We start from the raw sequence: 19,488 nt of genomic DNA, 5'->3' as shown, positions 1-19,488 counted from the left end.
ATTATCCAGAGTCATCAAGATTTCATCAATGTTGGTTTTATTTGATTGTTTCTGAGCGCCACAATATTTTAATGAATATTTTAAAGAAAATCAAAACAAATACTCTAGGGCAGTGCTCAAGCTCAAAGTAAGAGAGAGCAACACTGACTGTTCACAGGGCCGTCCTCTGCACTGCAGCTCTGTGTTCATGAACAGTGTTTAGACTCTGCATCTGCCTATGTAAGGAGAAGCTGTCCAGGCACGTAACTTTATTTATTCTGGTGCCTAACGGACAGAGCAGCAAGAGTGATGAATTGGCGAAGAGTGAGGAGAGATGAATGGAGAGAAATTAAAATCAAAAAGGGGCATAAAATGAGAAGAAGAATGAGAATGAGAAGTTTTACCACTGATGTAAAACAAGCTAATGGTGTTTATTCTTAAGTAATATAAAAGAGAAACAGATTTGTCTCAGTTTCTATTGTAATGTATACTATATGTATCAGTTTTTCTGTTTGTGTGTGTGTGTGTGTGTCAGTCTGCGCTCTTAATCAGAGCTTAATGAAGCTGTAGTTTGTAACCAATTGATACTTGAGAAACAGTGAGCGAAATTGTGCATTCAGCCAATGATTCGTAGAACAAGTGCTTCCCCACACGCACACACACACACACACACACACACACACACACACACACACACACACACACACACACACACACACGCATGCAATCAGACACACACACACACGCATGCAGATAAATGCATCAAATGCTCATCCTTTATTCATCTTGGAAAACAAGTGAATATTTAACATAGGAGCTGGTATCCTCACTAAATACTTAATCGGTCAGACGGTCACAGTAATGTGTGTAATGTGTGTAATGTGTGTGTGTGTGTGTGTGTGTGTGTGTGTGTGTGTGTGTGTGGGTATGACTCAAGTCACTTTTAGGGACAGACACCAGACTTAAGACCAGTTGACTGGGGACAGCTTATGCAAATGGGGACAAAAGTCCAGATTTTGGGTCAGTGGTTAAGGTTAGGGTATGTCTCCAGGAAATGAATATAAGTCTATGTAAATACCCCAAAAGTGACTTAAGTAAACCTGTGTGTGTGTGTGTGTTCAAGCATGTGGCTAATTAACACATCTGACAGTAGCCCTACAAATCTGTTGTTTTTTCATGACATGGACTTCACTGATAGGAAATTTAACACTATTTGGCAAATAAAATGCTTGTGTGTTTATTTGTTCTACTTTAATTAACTTCTTCCTTGAGACAGTGGATAGACACACAAACAGTTGCCTTTATTTACATTTTTGTAGTATGAATACATATTGAAAATGCTTGCATCATCATGAGTAGATTTCTTCAACAAAGACATGCTAACATTAAAAACTACATGTGCTCAGTTAGTGCTGCCTTTTTCAATTGAACATATAAGGCAACATTTACTGTATAGTAAATATGAAGTAATATAAAAAATACAAATTTAATGCCTTTTCTGTATGAATTCAAAGCTATTAAAAGCCCTACTACTCATGTAATAAAGTATTTTGGAAAGAGAGAAAGAGAGCACCTCATTTTGTAATTGTAAGATGGGGAAATCGCTTTAGCCACAGGTTTTATGGTACTGTGTATTCAGTTAAGTTTAGTTCTTTGGCAGGTCCAAGAGGGCAGTGGTGGAAGAAGTATTCAGACCCTTTACATCAGTAAAAGTACCAATACTGCAATGTAAAAATACTCCATTACAAGTAAAAGTCCTGCATGAAAAACCATACTTAAGTAAAAGTACTAGTAGTAAATGTATTTAAAGTATTAAAGTAAAAGTATTAAGTAAAGTAAAAGTACTAATTTCATCCCTCTGACTGATATATTATTATATATGATGTCATGAGATTATTAATAGTGAAGCATCAGTGTGTAAGCAGCATGTTACTGTTGTAGCTGCTGGAGGTGGAGCTAGTTTTAACTACTTTACATACAGTTAGCTGGTGTAGTCCAGTGGTTCCCAACCTAGGAGTGTGTCATGATTTGTAATGGTTCTGGAAAGCTGCTATGCTAAACTCCTGTGGGTTGTTCTTAAGTGCAGGTACAATCGACCTATATGGTCAATTAATTACGAGGATGTGTTGAAATTTTTTGTGTCATACTTTCGTTTTCACGTTAGAGGCCTTAAGAGTTATAGGGCTATATTATAATTTCAGAGCCCCACTTTCCATTGTTATTAATTTAGGAAGCTTGTTATTGATTGCCACAAAATGTCAAATATCAGTAAGATTGTAAGTGTATGCAGACTGCAACATTTTTCGTTATTGTTGAAAATAAAACTCAATTTTTCATGTCCACTGTCTTTTAACTAAGCAGTTAGTTCCGGGTCTGAAAAGTGAAGCCAATGCAGAAGTGCCTTAAACCTGCATTCTCACTAATGGCCATCAGGGGGCGACTCTGCTGGCTCCAAAAGGAAGTCCGATTGTATAAAAGTCTATTAGAAAATGATCCTACTTCTCACTTGATTTATTCCCTCAGTAAACACTTTCCTAATGTATTTATGGTTTCAATCGCTAGTTTCAAGTCTTCTTCAATACAGCACGATGCTCATTTTGTAAATTATGGTCCCATTTAATTTAAATTTGATGATAGAGCAGGGTACGCTTTAGGGCGTGGCTACATTTTGATTTACAAGTTACTACAACGGCGACAACCATAGTGTAACCCCAGATTCACAGAGATTAGCATACATTCATAAAGTGTAGGCGTGGCAGCCGCTATTTCAGTGTGTTTTCAGTTCATGGACGTTAATTGTACCATTATGGTCGCCTAAAAAAGTCTTGCTCTGCGTTTGGTTGTACTAAAAGACCTTCTAAGGAGTTGGATGTTCAGTTTCTCCGGTAAGTACATTTTGTTTTAATAGTTTTTTAGCCCATTTTTCGCTAGTGAAAATTAGCATTAGCATTATCACAGTTAACCATAGACTGTAAATGCACCGTGCTAACCAAGCTAGCAGCTAGCGTTAGGGTCTGCCCCACCTGCTCGTCCAAATATATCACTTCGCATCACCTCTGGCTCCGAAAATCGAAAATGGCGACAGTCAAAATGGCAAAGTCAAGGCTTCAAAACACGTCAAGGCAGCTACGTCCATTATTTATACAGTCTATGCTTTCTAGTGATTTAAATGTGGAAACTGGGGTGGATCATCAGAATTTCGTATGACTTGACTTGTCTTGCTTAACTTATAGCAGGGACTCGACTTGACTTGACTCTGTCCACAGTAACTTGAGACATACTTGTGACTTGCACGTGTGACTCCCACTTCTGCAATCGGGACTCAAGACCATTACTTTACTGTTTTAAATGACTTGTCTTACTTCAGGTTTTATTTAATTGACATTTTTGAAACACACACACACACACACACACACACACACACACACACACACAGGGGTTTTCAGTCACTCAGCTAAATTAGGCCAGGCCCATAGAGCCTCTGAAGAAGTCTAATCAGACAATATAAGTGAAAACACCTGTGTGGATGTACAGTAGAGTCAAATCTAGGCTATCTGTACTCATTAATTATCTCAAGTAATTGACAGAGTAGATTTTGGTACAGAAAGTGCTATATACACACATATTGTGCACATATATACTGTGAATATTACTGCAAATATTTATCACTGACTAAGATTACCTTAAATTCATAACTGAATTTTTTGAATATAATTGAAAATACTATTTAGTTAACTTTTTAAATACATTTTATAGCAAAATGCATCTGTTCCTTGAAATTTAGACTTAAATACCAGTTCGAGTAGTGTTTTGAGGTCTATGAGGTGATTTAAGAGCTGATAGAGAAAGATGACTGTTGTAGTTAAAGCCCAGGCAGAACTGCTGTGAGTTAATTACTGTTTTATCAATCTTACTGATCGATCAATTTGTGCACTGTCTGTGCTCTCTCACTCACATACACTTACACATTTGTTTTTGTCACTTTAGGGACATTTTCAATGGCTTAATTTCTTAGAGGCTTAATCTATTCTAATTCAAAACCAACCAATACACGTCCAACCCTAAGACTTAACCACGACCTAATTCCAATAAAGACAGGGACTAGTTTATCATACATGGTGAATGTGGTTTGGGAGACCAATTTTGTCCCCAGTTAGACATGCTCTTCTGATTCTGATTTGACCACATCTAAAACTGGTTCACACACACACACACACACACCCCGACTGACATCTCCAGTTCATTAGTCGACTATTGAGTGAGCTAATGCATGTTCTTAACAGGACTCTCATCAATAAATCAACTACAGCTTGAAATCAACAGGACTCCCTCTCTCACACACATACACACACATACACTGCCATAACTCTCTCCTGTCCCTTCCTCTTCTTTTTCTCAGAGTCTAATACACACACATGCATATGCATAGACGTCTGGTGTTTCACTTGTGTAAGCACTAGCCGACTGTGCGAATCAATGGGGCATCAGTTTGTCCTATTGACGTGCTTATTTAGGGGAACACCAGTCAAGAGTGACCGCTGTCAGCTGTTGGGAAGGGCCAAACAGTCACAGTGGATCACAGAGCTCGGCTGAACAGTCTTTGAAGCTCTCTCAGCCTTAAAAATGGTCTCTTGCTTTTTGTTTTGCCCCTCGGGTATTCTTGAAACTATTGTTGGCTTTATTAGATCAGAGACGTGAAATGAGACTGATATTTAGGGGATCAGAGTTGGCAAGTAAAGAAAGATATTGTGTGTAGGTGGTGCAGTTTGTGCTTAAGCCTGTTGATCCCAATTTTTCAAAATATCCTTCCTTTGCTTTTTAAATCTTTTTAAGATTTGGTACAGGCTGCTAAATAAAGACAAAACTTCCTCTATCAAGACATATGTGATCTATATCTCTTGTCTTTGTTTCTCTCACTGCTCTCGGTCTTAAAGTATCGCTGCGTCTCTCCTCCCCTCTCTTGGTATTTGTCCATTATTGATGAGGGCTGATAAAGCAGTTATTTAAGAGGCAGCGCTCTCCTTGGGTCTCAGTGAGGTCGCTTAAGGATAACGCCCCAGTGGAGCTTCATCTTACTCTCTCACACCGCTTCACGTAAAAGGGAAGGAGCCGTGCCATCTTAAATTTTGTCACACACACACACACACACACACACAGTTGCTCTTTTATTTTAAATCTATTTGCGGATGTTCAAGGTGACTCTGTAGCTTTTGGCAAATGAGATCACAGACAAAGTACCACGACTCATAAGGATGTTCTGTGAGGTCTGAGCACACATTAATGTAACTCAGTTAGAAATCCCCATAGGGACTGACTAATAGGTGTGTGTGTGTGTGTGTGTGTGTGTGTGTGTGTGTGTGTGTGTGTGTGTGTGTGTGTGTGTGTGTGTAACACAAGGATGAAATGTGAGACTGAACTGCTCTCTGTTCATCTGCTGTAGATATTTCCAGATAAGAGCAGCAGTTAAACACCTCATTTGTAATGATGATGAAGAGCACAGGAGGGGTAATAGTGTGGGTGTATTAACAACCCCTGGGGGGGGGGGGGGACATTTTTAAATCATGTTAACAGTTATGTGTGTGTGGGTGTGTGGGTGGGGTACAGCAGGTTAGTTACAGAAAAGAGATACAAAATCAGAGTCTTGGGAGACGCAGAAAGAGATCAAAAGAGAGAGCCATAAGAATCTGTTTATAGTGCTGGTTGGTGGTCTCACCACTAGGGGGAGCCGTGGACTTTCTGTCACATTGACAATGGACATGAAAGCTTAGTGCAGCTAGTGTTGTGTGTGTTTGTGTTTGTGTGTGTGTGAGAGAGAGAAACAGCACTTGTCATCAGGAGATTGAGCAGCAGCAAGTTTCTGTAGTCAATCACTTCCACTTCCTATAAGTCACTTTTAAAAGCTAAACTTCCACACAAATACAAACTGTAGCACCATAGATTTCACACAGTTTCACACTTGTCAGGCAGTGCAGCACCATTTAGTCTTTTAGTCATTTATTGATTATAAGCCACGGACAAAAACCACTGATGACAATCAATCAGAGCAGCTAAAGTCAACTGTTCATGCGTTCCCAGAGATACCGCCTGCTTGCCGAGAAGAAAACGTTTGACCAGAGTGAAATATTGCTTTAAGAGGTGCTGCAGTGCTCAGTAGGAGTGTCGCCCACTGTGGATTGCGGAGAGACCTTTCCAACCACGGCTCAAGAGGGGGCAACATAATATCCAACCCAGCTCCTTCAACAGATAAACAATTGCCTCTCCTTCCTCCTAACCCATCTCTCTTTCGCATTCCCATTTCTCTTCTCTTCCACTAAACCGATTTCTGTGATTCTTTTTTTTTTATCTCTCTGCTATTTTGACCCTGCTAATGTGCATTTTTTTCTTACTTTCTTTTCTAAGCTTTCTCTCTTTCTGCCTTCCTTCCATCTCTCTCGGTCTCTCTCTCTTCTGTCTACCTTTGTTTCATCTACGGTCCCTTGGTCCTGTCATTAGTTTTATGCCTTTTTTTTACGTTTTTGCGCTTAGGCTCGTTACGCTTACAATGGACACTCAGTTTTAGTGTCACCGTATATCTTCACTTTACAGCACCAAGCTGTTTCACTGACGCAGGCAAAGTTTACACTTCTTTGTATCAGCACTTTTCTTGTCTTTTCTCTCTGTGTGTGTGTGTGTGTGTGTGTGTGTGTGCTCTCGGTGTGCTATCTTTTGTAAGAAAAGGTAATACACTCTGGTCTCCCACAAGGCCTATTTAGAGAGAGGGGGTGAGAGACGAGGGACACACACACACACACACTGCAGTATTTGTCACTTTAATCACTGCAGTAACCGTGTAAGCAAACACTAGCAACAGATCCATGATAATACTCTTAATATATTGTGTGTGTTTGTGTGCAAATACTGTACAAGTAGTTGCAAAATAAATGGGAATGCATGCCTATATATTAAATGAACAGGCTTCAGTGCAGCAATGCAGCATAGATGCAGCGATCCATGGCTGGTGACTGCAGTCTCCCATTGTAATGTAAAATCTCTCAAGTTTCACACAATATCCCCAAATAATTTAGATCACTTGCAGACATCTGTTTTTTACAAACATAAAAACAGAGTTACAAGATCAAATCACTTAAACATGTCTTCTTATGGAGACTTTGACCTGTAAATTAGACTCCTGTACTTGTCCTCTGGTCTTCCTCTGAAGACTGCAGGGTGACTGCGGTTCATTCACAAAGCTGCAGCCAGAGTTTTTAAAAGGGACTAAGAAAAGAGAGAACGCTACACCTGCCCTCAAAACACTGCATTGGCCTCTAGTATACACTTTGCTTGGTTTTCTTCTTGTGAATCACCTCCCTCCACACAATATGTGTTAGATATGCTTAAAAGGTAAAAGGCAGACCTCTCAGGTCTGCGGTAGCACTTATTTCTCCTGTCAGGTGAAGCAGCCTTTAGCTTTTATACTTCTTGTAGCAGGAACAGTTCTGTGCTCAGACTTTCACTTCTTTTAAAAGCAGCGTCAAAATATTTCTTCTTATGCTGCCTTTAATGAGTGTTGTATCTTATTGAATAGTTTAGAGCTGCAACAATTAGTTGATTAATCGATTAGTAAGAATTAGTGAGAATCGATTAGGAAATTAATCAGCAGCTATTTTGATGATCTATTAATTGTTTTAATCATTTTTCAAGCCAAAAATGCCAAGATTTGCTGTTCTTCTTTTCTTTTGGACCATTAGTCAGACATCACAAACAAATGTAAGATATGAGTGTGAATTTTTGGACTATTTTTTAATGTTTCATCGAAACATTCGAGAAAATTTGGCAGATTAATCGATAATGAAAATAATCATTAGTTACAGCCCTAGAATAGTTTGTGTGCCCTTTTGCGTGTGACTGTTGTGACAGAACAGCTGTGAATGTCTCTTTCCTTCCCTCTTTTTTGCTTAAGCTTCGTCTCAACACAGTCAAAACGTAACCTGTAACCCTACAGTCCAGTAATACGATTGAACATGCTCCCATTTGAATTGGTTTTTATTGTGCAGTCTCTGTGGCGTTTTATTGTAAAATTATATAAAATGATCTCCCCTGCAGGAAAAGATACTCATGGAAACAATCTCACCTGTTTCATACACACGGGGACAATAAATCCTGCTTGATGAGTTGCGTGATGCTCAGATGATGAATGGCGTGAGATGTGGTGCAGAAATTCCCTGTCAGTACACACGAGTGATGGGGAATCCCATGTGCGTAGATCATTGCACACAAGTACACACACACACACACACACTCTCATAAATCAATGCACGCACACACACATACACACACACGCACACACACACCACACACACGTATATACACATTCACAGTTTCTCTCTCAACATTTTTAGATTTAGATTTCACAAAGTTTTGCGCTTCAGACTCTCGGAATAATAAAATGGTTGTCAAAACATGGCGAGGAATCCTCCTGATGTCTTGATTTTTGTTTTACTTTATGAATAAATATCAGAATACTCGAGGCCTTCCTTTTCAAGACTGGATTTTATTTCAATCTCTCCAAGAGTGAGCGCTCACTCCTAGTTTTCAGGCGCAGACTTCCAACATCGTCTCTCCTTGATAATTAACAGAGCTACAGCGATGCTCTTATCAGAAGCACTGAGTGGTTTGGCAGAGTGTAAGAGCTCTCCTCCATGCGACTGCTTCACCTTCCCATTATGTTGAAGTGGTTTTATTGTCAGCAGTTTTATGGTTAAAGTAATTTTGCTAATGATCATTTTCTACAAAGTGGGATCCAGAGATGAACTTCTGCATGAGGGCTGTCATTGTGAGAAGTTCTGCTTCCAATATCGACAGTGGGCACTTTAAAAGTCTAGTTAGAGGCTGTTTGTGTAGACACTGGCATGAAGGAATCCAACTATCTTAAAGGGGACGTATCATGCTTTTTGTGATTTTCTGTTATTTTTATACTGTTATAATGTTGAATAGTTTTGTAAAACATGGCCAAGGTTCTAAAATTTGAGTTGAACGTACGTAAAAATGCTCCCCACAAGTCAAAAGCCCAGTTTGCAAAGTTACTACTTCCTTCTCGTGATGATGTCAGATTACTCATGCATGCCCACTAATGGTTGTCCATCCTGTAGTCTTTGTTGCTAAGGTTGTTAAGGTTGTTCAATGGGTTGTTCACTTGCATATTTTTGATTTCAGCTTGAACATGTACGAATGTATTTGAGAAGTTGACATTTTGAACAAAGAACGATAAAAAGAAGTGTAATTTTTAAGGATTTTTCATTGGAGCGCCATTTAATGGTGCAGTGGAAATACATGCCTTCATGTTTTGTTTATTTATAACCCTGTTTGGGGTTCTGGTTGTATGTATGAGCAGATGTCATTTTCCCATTGATAAGTGATGGCCAACAGTCACAACTTATTTTAATACTCATTTGGCTAAAAATGACTCATGCATGAATGTATGTTTGTGTTGCACTTTGGGACTAGAGATCTACTTTGTTGTTATCCACACAGTGACTTGCTTCATTCATGGTTGACTGAAAGTACTGTTGTTGTTGTTGTTGTTGCCCTAGGAAAAATGGCATCGTCACACCATTTTTGTTCAAGTGCAACCTATTTGTGTGTGTGTGTGTGTGTGTGTGTGTGTGTGTGTGTGTGTGTGTGTGTGTGTGAAAAATAAAGCTGTTATGGTCGAATAGGCTAAAGCTGTGAAATTAAAACAGTATTGGAATTCACACATTAAAATGTAATTTCTTGGAGGTTTATTAGATGTAAATTCAGCATCATACACTGTTCAAATAGCATGGTGCAGTTTTAATGCGTCTCCTCTTGTGAGGACAGTATAGAAGTAACATATTCATTGGGATTTACATGAGCCTTGTATTATTTGTTACCTACAGTAGACTACAGTAGAAGACTACAGTAGAAGAGACAGGAGCTAAAACAGCCTGTTTCAGACAGAGGCTGAACTGAGGGGCTGCATAAAGGGCCAGTATAAAATAAATCAGGAGTTTTTTTCTGTTAATAAGTCAAAGATATGCCAATAAAGCCCCAGAATAAAAATATAGACCTGGAAATGTGCATGATATGTCATCTTTAACATTAGTGTATGATATAGAGCAGGCATCCCAACGAGAAGAACAGTTGTGGGAAGGCATCGAGGCATTGAACCCTCGTTTCGCAGAGTGTTGACCAGAGTCGTATCTCAGATGATGAATCATAGCCTTCTGTAGTCTTCTTGGACCCATGAGAGCGAATGTAATATATTGATGAACAGTATCAGGCTCTTGTTATGAATTTGTGTAGTTGACTGACAGTGAGGTTTTTCTGGCCTTGATAACTTCATCATATTCTATTTTTTTGTTGACGTTAAAATAGTTGTATATCTTTGTGGTGTTACATTTGCTTGGAAGGTGACGTAGCTGCGTCTGGCTGTCATCATCATCTTTGAATCCAGTTCCACACAGCAGATTGCACAACCTTTTATGGTACGAGTAAGTTTTTGTCAGAACAGTGGGTGGATATATTTGTTCTTCCTCACCATCGCTGGGTTTCCTCAATTCCTTCTTTACTCCTCTCTCATGTCTCTCACACATATTAGACTTATTTACATCATGCACATTTGCTGAACTTATGAAGAAATTGGAAGTACTCGGTTGGACGCAATGATGCTCCTTCCAATGTAAATACAGCAAAATTGTTGGTATGTAATAATGAGATTGCAAGTTTAGTATGATTAAATTATGTAGCTCTAATATATAGTGCATAGATGTCACACTGTAAATGTGGACACTCATATAAAATGGTGGAAAGTAAATATTGTGCATTAGTTAGAAAAAAGGGAGTGACTTTGGATACAGATATAACGGTAACAAGAGGGAGATGTCAATCAAGCTCAGTCTGTACACACGCACACAGTCCTGGGAAATCAGCAAAAACATTTAAACTCACCTGTGTGGGTTTACTGTAGAGGCTTTAAAATCCTTAATTGTATTATTCTTTGTCACTCTCTGTATTTTTTGTTTTCCCTGAATGAATACCTAATCAAATTAAAATAAATCCATAAACAAAAAAACAAAGCTAGGACCACCCACACACACACACACACACACAAACAGCCGAGCTTGCAACTTCCTGTGATGTGAGATGTGTCCATGTAGGAGACAGTGTTATAAATGCAAAGTTAAAGTATGAAACAAAGTACATTTTTACTGACCCAGCCAGTAATCCAGTAATTAGAGCATGAAATTGAAGCAAAGGGAAATGCACATTAGACTAGACACAGGTGTTTGATTTAATCCAATTAACAAAATGATGAACTCACCAAAGCTGGTAGATGAAGCACATGCAATGTATCTCTCACACTCTGTTTGTCTCTTGAGCCTTTTGTCTCTCTATCGCTCCCGTAGACACAAAAACACCGATGTAAGAGCACACCTACAGGGTTGCATGTGAGCACAAACACATACAGACGTAAACAGACACATGCCGTCTGTTAAATTCTCCCAAAATGTTTTTGATCCAGAAATCAATGCTGAAGTTAGTTGTTTGAAGAATGATTTACATACAAATGAGCTATATGTCTCCTATTTCATACAGGTTTTGCCCTCTAACAGTCTCTGTTTCAGCGCTGCAGTGCAATTCACTTTACATGCTCAGACAACCAGGACAAGTCTTTTCCCAGTGCTTTATACACCATGACCCCACCAACTTTAATTTAACGACTGAGAGAGCAACATGACTCGCAGCTCCGTCGCACTAGAAGGTATATCCTATTGGACAACTCTGCAGAAAACGGTATATATGTGCAACACCAACACTCAGTGCCAGCACACCAATCAAAGCAGACATTTTAACTTTTTTTTTAACACAGGTGGAACTGCTAATATTAATGGTGGCTCTGTTCCATTTAGGTGTTCAAGGAAGCCGTACTAGTGAAACATCATGCACTATATCAGGGTCATGATTGTACCCGTGCTTTTCCTATTTTGACATGTCAAAATGTCTGCTATGAAAAGGGTCTATTAGAGGTCTCCGTGGGTTTTGGGTTTCTTGTTACCAAGATCTGATCTGGGATCCTGGCCAGGTTCAAATTATATTCAGTCTAACTGGGTGAGCTGTGTGTCAGTATATCACATACTGAAGTATATGTGATCATGACATCCTGGTCATAATTAATGCAAGAAAAAAAAGGTGTAAGAGGTGAGACGGAGAGTGAGAACTGTGAAGTGCAGGAGAAAAAATAACATGTCTCTTTTTGACTGCAGTTGCTCGTTAATTGGTGTAGAGCTGAAACTAACAATCACACTCACTTCATTAGGAACACTTGTGCAATCGAATACAATCCAATACAACAGCTCTGCTATCAATTCTACATTTATGAAGCTTATACAGTTTCAGTTTTTGTTGAACTTGTCAGAAAGGTGATAATCCTACTTTATTATTGGAGTCGTAGTGGGTGGTGGTGTACTGGAGTCCATTATATTGAAAAGTGTTCCTAATATTTCCCCCCCCTCATGTATGTTCATGGAGTGGACAAAATATTAGGAACATCATTCAATATAATTAATTCCAGCACACCACCACCCACTACGACCTCAATAATAAACATAAAGTACAATTATCACCTTTCTGACAATGTCAACAAAAACTGAAAATATATAAGCTTTGTCAAAGTAGAATTTATGGCAGAGCTGTTGTATTGGATTGTATTAGATTGCACAGGTGTACCTAATGAAGTGGCCGGTGAATGCATTGTCATTATTGATCAATCTGCCGATTATTTTATTGATGAACTGATTAATCATTTTGTCCATAAAATGCCAGTGTATAAATAAACAGTAAAATAAACAGTGAAAATATTCAAAAATGACTGAAAGGTGATGTCTTCAAATGTCTTATTTGTTTGACCAACAGTCCAAAATCCAAACATATTCTGTTTACTGTCATGTGTGACAAAGAAAGGCAGTAAATCATCAGACTTGAGAAGCTGAAAACAGCACTTCAAAATAGTTTGAAGTATTGTTCAATCTGCAGCTGCAAAACAGTTGTAGATTAATTTTCTGTCGATCGATCGATCAACTAATAGTTGTAGCTCCAGATTGGTGGAGTAACATGCTGCTGCCAGTGTTTTTCTCTGTTTTGGTCTGTTTGGCACAACCACATTTTGGATCGACTTTAATTGTCCTTTTGTCTTTTTGGACCTTTTAAAGAAAATGTATTCATGCATGTTGGGTGTTGTTAGGTATTGTACATATCAGTTTTGGTTTGGGACCTGTGACGACCTCTTGTGCTGTTAATGTAGTGGGGCAAAGACTGAAGGTGTGGAAGCTGTGGTGGTGAATGGGTGCGACCATCAATTAATGTTGGATTTTTTGCCTAATATTAACTCTATAGATGGCCTGTTACAATATTGAATGATTAATTGATTTAAACAACAAATTCAAGTTTCTATGAACCTTACAAATAGAAATAGAATGATATATTGTAACTCTATAGTTACATGTGAGTTTCAGTGTGCTAAGGGGAAAGGTCATCATGCTTTTACAGCTCATTTGAAGGCTCCACTTGTGCTCTTAGAACTCGGAGTGTATAACAGTACATAACCACTGCTCTGACCTTTGTTTGCGTGTTTGTACTAAAATGCTAAACCCATAACTAGACCCAACTCAAATGATTTCAAGCATATTTTTTTTGTCTTGGTCATAACATTGATTTGAATTGATTTGTTTCGCAAGATAATTCAAATGTCAGACTGTATTTTCTTGGTTACTGTTTTGTCTCAAATATGCAGACACACACACACACATACACACACACACATACACAGTGGTACCTCACCCACATTCAGTGCAGTACATTCACATGGACTTTTTTTTCCTGCAGCAGGAGGTTTGTGTCTGAGCAGGAGTGTGTGACCAAAGGAAATGTGGTCTATCAGAGAAGTGGTATAAAGCTCACAAACACAATATAAAAAATTGAACTAAGGGCTGCAGGGTTTTTGGTTTTCTTGATGTTGGTCCTGCATGAGTGCTGCTGTCTCATGAAAATGTATTTTGTCAAAGTTTGACTTTGTCTTGCTGTGTGTTGAGAAAGTTAAGGATTTGTTTGTTTTTCTTGACTTCAATCTTCTCCCTTAAAGACTAAAAATGATGTCACTACTGGTAAAGACACGTAATCATTACATTTGTTTTATGAAAGAAACTTAATATGGTCCTCCTTTTATTCCTCACTCCACAATACTGACACAGGTTCCCTGAATTGTTCAGTTGTAAGAAATAATTTTAAGGCACTAAATCTCTGTTTTTTGAAGGACATTTTGGCAGCGTACATAACATTCCCTTTGGAGATGTGATCAAACTGATCAGCAGATCAAACTGTCTTTAATATCCTGTTTCATCACACTACTCACTGTATGCACAAACTTCTCCAAGGTAACTAGTACACACGTATCCTTCGCTCCTCCAGATGCTGCCTGGTTTCCATCTGGCATCTTTATTCTTGCCTGGTGTTATTTTATTGCTGCTTTCCCCCCCCTACACACACACAACGCCTCCATACTGTTTCCATAGCAATGCTATTACTGAGATGACGGTTTTCTCTGGTTGTTACCACTCTTGACTATCAAGTGTCCATATCTGGAGACTCTTTAGAACGCTGCTCTCTGCAATAAATAGCTAATTGTGGTGCAGGTAGTGTAGGAGTATGTGCTTATTACATGGTGCAAGTTGGAGAACAACCTTATTATGTCATTTATTTAGACAAAAGTTTATTTAAAAAGTTGTGCCTTAGCAATTTGCACTCAGAGATTGTGCTGTAAAAGCTCCTTGCAGAGTTTCAGACACTTTAAGTTTAGGATGTGACATTTTGATTTATATTATTTCAAAAACTTAAGATATAATGAATAAAAAAAACATAGATTTGTTCCTCTTTTAAATCGCTCTCTTGGAACACATTTATATTTACAGCAGTCACCTTAGATGGATGCAGCAATGACCTGAGCTGCAGTGGGAGGAAGTGTTAACCTACACACACACACACACTCACAAAGGAGCAAAGATTCAACACTCGGTACAAACACAACACTGCTGAAGCTCTGCAGCAGAAGTGTGAGTGCAGTGCCTTCCTTGCAGGCACTTTATAATGAAGTCCTTTGTCATTTGTGCATATAAAACATCTCAATCCAGGTGCTAACAGCTCATATACAGTAGCTCCAAGCACAGATATTACCATGGTGACAAACCTGGTGATTCAAAAAAAAAAAAACCTTAAAGACGTGCCACAAATTACTTGCAGTGTATGTAAGTGTTCTGAAGATGATTTTTTCCTGTTGCACATTTAGAAAAGACTCATAGTACATGTGCTGCAGCTTTAATTGATATCATACTATATGAGTTATATTGAACTAAACATTAATCAATACTCAGGTAATAGATAAATATATAGATAATAAGAATTTACTTCTTAATTCTTCTTAAAGATCTACAATTTGGGTCATAATTTTGGCTGTTTCTTATCCTTGTTAGATGATGATGATGATGATGATTATTACCTTGTTTTATTGCAAAAAAAACAAGGAGTGATACTTTGGCGACAGTTGTGTCTTAAAATCGCACATCCAGTGTCAGTGATAATATTCTTTCAAATATGAAGCTCTTGCATCATCAATAAAAAAAGTCACAACACACTGTGGAGCTGACTTTGTATCTGTTTGCCACTAAAGTAGCACTGCATTAGCATGTAGTTGTATTTCACAGCTGCACTGTACCTGCTACTAGTGCACCCCCACTCATTAATTTTACTCTGTGCTGAAGTGTTTAATTAAAATAGATTCCTAATTATAGCATTAAAGTAATGATGTCTGGAGACACACAGTACAAGGACATCTAGCTACCCAAGTTACAACACGTACTACTGTAGTACTACATACTACATTTTACCAGAACGGGCTTGTCTATATTATCTTTTGACATGAATAATTTACCGACTTGAAGACTGCGCTCAGTACGGAGAGTGGAGGCGACTGGTTGTGGTATTGATGGATGAAGGTTGTGACACTTTGACCCCATCTTATCATCACCAGCTGTCTCAAGTCTAAATAACTAACTGTAATCTAATGCTCCTCTGAGAACAATGACAGCCACTAAACGGATACGCTCTGTATTATGAGCTGGTGGTGACCTGCCTGTGTGTGTGTGGTGACGCAGAAAGAGTAAAGAGAGAGAATTAAGTTGTTAAGCAGCGTGTTAATATGCACATGTACTATATTTTGTATTTATTTAATTCCTAATAGAAAGAAATGCACTTTAATTACTGCTTCTTTAGATACTTGAGGGAGGTGTTTTGGTGTTTCTGTTTATGTACAAACATTATGGAAATTATGATAATAAATAAATATAAATAATACATTTTTATGCATTCAGCACAATTTTACAGACAACTTAAAAATTAATCTTAATTATAAACTTAAGCTTAAGTTGAAATCTTCAGTGGGACATGATTAAAGCTGGAGTGCGGGACTTTTACATATAAATGAACGTCTGTTATGTTCAAGCCTTTGCCAAACAAGTTCACACAATGATGATCACCGCCAGGTAAATTTCTCTGTATTTCACAGTATGGCGGAGTTTTTAAATCTGGCGTCTGTGGTGACTTTTCTGCGCTGGTGCACCGGTAGTGATGTGTTTTACGTCAACAAGCAATGATTGGTTTGCAACTGTCGTCCGGGGTGGACGGGGTGGGTGGCCTCAGTGCGCCCTAATCGTGTTGAGTCCACCATGGGGGGGACCGGCTCACGTAAAAAGCGTAAGGGGGTCTGTGGCGATGATGTCGGGGGATGTGGTTTTATTTTCAAGGGTGATGTTGTTGATACTGTGAGTGGACGTGGCAGCTGCAGAGGGTGTGGCATCGTTCCACTGTGATACACCTCAGTGCTCAGTGGCTTTTATGCAAAGCTGAGTTGGGATATGTTCTGGAGAATTTGTTACTCTGCTCATTTGCTACTGCTAGAGAGTGAACCAACCCAATTTACCCGCTTTCATATGGATCAAATAGAGTTTAGCCTGCCTTTTACAACATACAGTAAATGTAAGTTGCATGCAGAAAGAGTCTTTAAATGCAGCTCTGAAAATAAGTGAGTGATGATTTTAATTAGCTTGTATTTTCCTTAAGGTGATGAACAAATCTTAACCTCCCATTATGTCTGAATATTCAATATATTGTCACAGGGTAGTAACCGTTGTAATTGCCTGGTCGTGATCTATAAAATGAAAAGATTGAAATTCACCCCAGTGCAAAAGTTTAATTAGCAGAAAACAAAACAATTAAGGTGTATGAAACACAATTATAGAGCTCAGTGATTGGTCATTACAAACACATTACAGTCCATCTTAAGCCCAGTGTGCTCCGTCTGACGAGATGCTCTCAGCTCTGCCTGTATGAGGAGATGGGGGAGGGGGTGGATAATTCTTACTTGAGACTCAGTGGACATAAGTGTGCTCTATGATTGACAGGAGGATGACCCCAAGACCAAGACTCATCACCGTAATACGCTTATGGCTGTAGTATCCTTGACCCATGATCTACCCTGGTGCAATAAAACCTCATGGTTTAGTGAACAAATGATACAGGAAAAAATCCCCAGGAGTAATGTCTGACATTCAGTGGGTATCTGCAAGCATGTGTACATGAGTGTCAAGCTTATTACCCAGGATGCCCTGCTAATATTAAATAATTCAACAGGAAATACAATCATGCTCCGTTCCCGGTGACTCATGCATTGAACTCTCACCAAGATTATTTCCATAACTGCAATATGGCAATATGCTGAATCATGTAATGAGTATAACTTTCCCATATTCATATTCACATTTTAATACTTTCACAATTTCCATAATGATATTTTGAATATTTGTATTGGGTATGAGGATGCTCACAGAGTAACTAATGAGTTATCCAAAAATGGACCTTAATTAAAATATGAGTCATATGCTGAAGGTCTAAAAGTTCTCCTGGTAACCCTAAAATGGTCCTCCTACTAGCGCGGCAAATAACAGATCAATCTGCTGATTCATTTCTCAGTTAAAAAATAGGTTGGTTGTTATAAAGCAGTAAAAAAATATCCATTGCAATTTCTCAAAGTTCAAGGTACTAATTGCTTGTTTTTTTTATGAAGGAAAACATTGAAGAAGTTGAAGCCAGAGAGTGTTTGGAGTTTTTTGCTTGACAAATTATTGAAATGATCAATCGATTATCAAAAAAATTGACACATTTTTTCTGTCGATTGTTTCAGCTCTACGTCCTATAGAAAAGAAAAAAAGTATTTACTGTATACAGTTACTGATGATCCTATGTTTACCCTTAAAATACATACAGTAATTATATGATAGATGCAACTGAAGATGTATCATAATATCATACATAATATACTCTATGTATAATTATATAAATATACTATCTAGATACAATTTCACAATATCATATTTAGAAATACAAAATCTAACATGTAAGCTCATGTTCACAGCTGCCTATTGTTGACTTTGTTTCAGCCTTAAACAGTGCTGGATGTGATGGAGGTGTTGACAGGATCATGGTGTCACCATTAGTGCTGAGAGCCAGATCACTACGGTAACGGGGTGAAATTGAAATGCTGCTTATATGGATTTTAATGGATATGATTGACTAATGAAGCATTCACGCTCTCCCTCTTACCTTGTCATTCTGCCCTTTGACCTGTGGCCTCAGTCATGGGTGGCAGGACTGGGAAAGATTTAATGATAATGTGACTCCGTGTGTATGTTTGTATTGTAACTCCATAGAGCTGTCAGTGTGAAATGACAGACTGTTGTTTTTTTTTTGCCAGCATGAAGCTTGAATATTATATGTTTTTTTATTCCATTAAAACATTTAAATTGACATATTCAGTAGTGAAACACATTTATATGTTGAGAGGAAGTTAAATACAATCTGATATCTGGAGTACTAGACTGTTGAACTCCTACACTGTGTTGAAAGTAGTATTTAGAGATATCGTCCTTTGTGTGATTCAAGCTGCCTCTTTGAAAGCATCATCTTTGCCAAAGCAATATGCATAATCCCTACCAGCTCTAGGGGTCTCAAACCATCCTCCTTCAGCCTGGAGACAGACATGTTAGCTCTTACTGCATATCCTCATTCACAAATTGGTAATTTTTCTCCTCTGTGGTATTCTTGTGCCTTTTATCCAGCATGCCTTGCAACTATGGAGCCGAAGGAAGGTGGCTGTGCCCCCTACGCGGTACAAAATCAAACTTTTTAAAAAAAAACTTTTAACGCAGTGTTTTGCTGTTGAGGTTCAGATAAATGTATCAAACCACACTGCTACATTTGAGGAAATGTGAAGTCATCTTACAACCTCGAAAAGACTATTTTCAATCCATTGTTTTCTACAAATGCTGTGGAAAAAATCAGTGCTTTCAACCTAGTTCTAACACCTGGAGAAGCTTATTAAAGTACCTGACTCTCCAAGGGGTGGCA

The 19,488-nt window shown here is 38.4% G+C and overlaps 1 protein-coding gene across 3 annotated transcripts in view; it reads left to right on the top strand.

Moving 5' to 3' along the window:
* Positions 1-19,488, top strand: part of kcnab1a (potassium voltage-gated channel subfamily A regulatory beta subunit 1a) — a 124,953-nt gene that overhangs the window by 13,398 nt on the left and 92,067 nt on the right. The window contains exons 1-2 of one of the 3 annotated variants that reach the window (XM_044353197.1): positions 2,822-2,864; positions 18,522-18,600. The exons of the other annotated variants lie outside the window; for them this stretch is intronic. Of the exons in view, the coding sequence (XP_044209132.1) occupies positions 2,849-2,864; positions 18,522-18,600 (95 nt within the window). The 5' untranslated portion in view covers positions 2,822-2,848. Of the gene's footprint in view, positions 1-2,821; positions 2,865-18,521; positions 18,601-19,488 lie in introns of those variants that run through there. 3 annotated transcript variants of the gene reach the window in all.

This window comes from Thunnus albacares, chromosome 6 (assembly GCF_914725855.1).
Source record: "Thunnus albacares chromosome 6, fThuAlb1.1, whole genome shotgun sequence".
NCBI classification, from domain to species: Eukaryota; Metazoa; Chordata; class Actinopteri; order Scombriformes; family Scombridae; genus Thunnus; species Thunnus albacares.
This window is presented reverse-complemented; position numbering and strand designations above follow the sequence as displayed.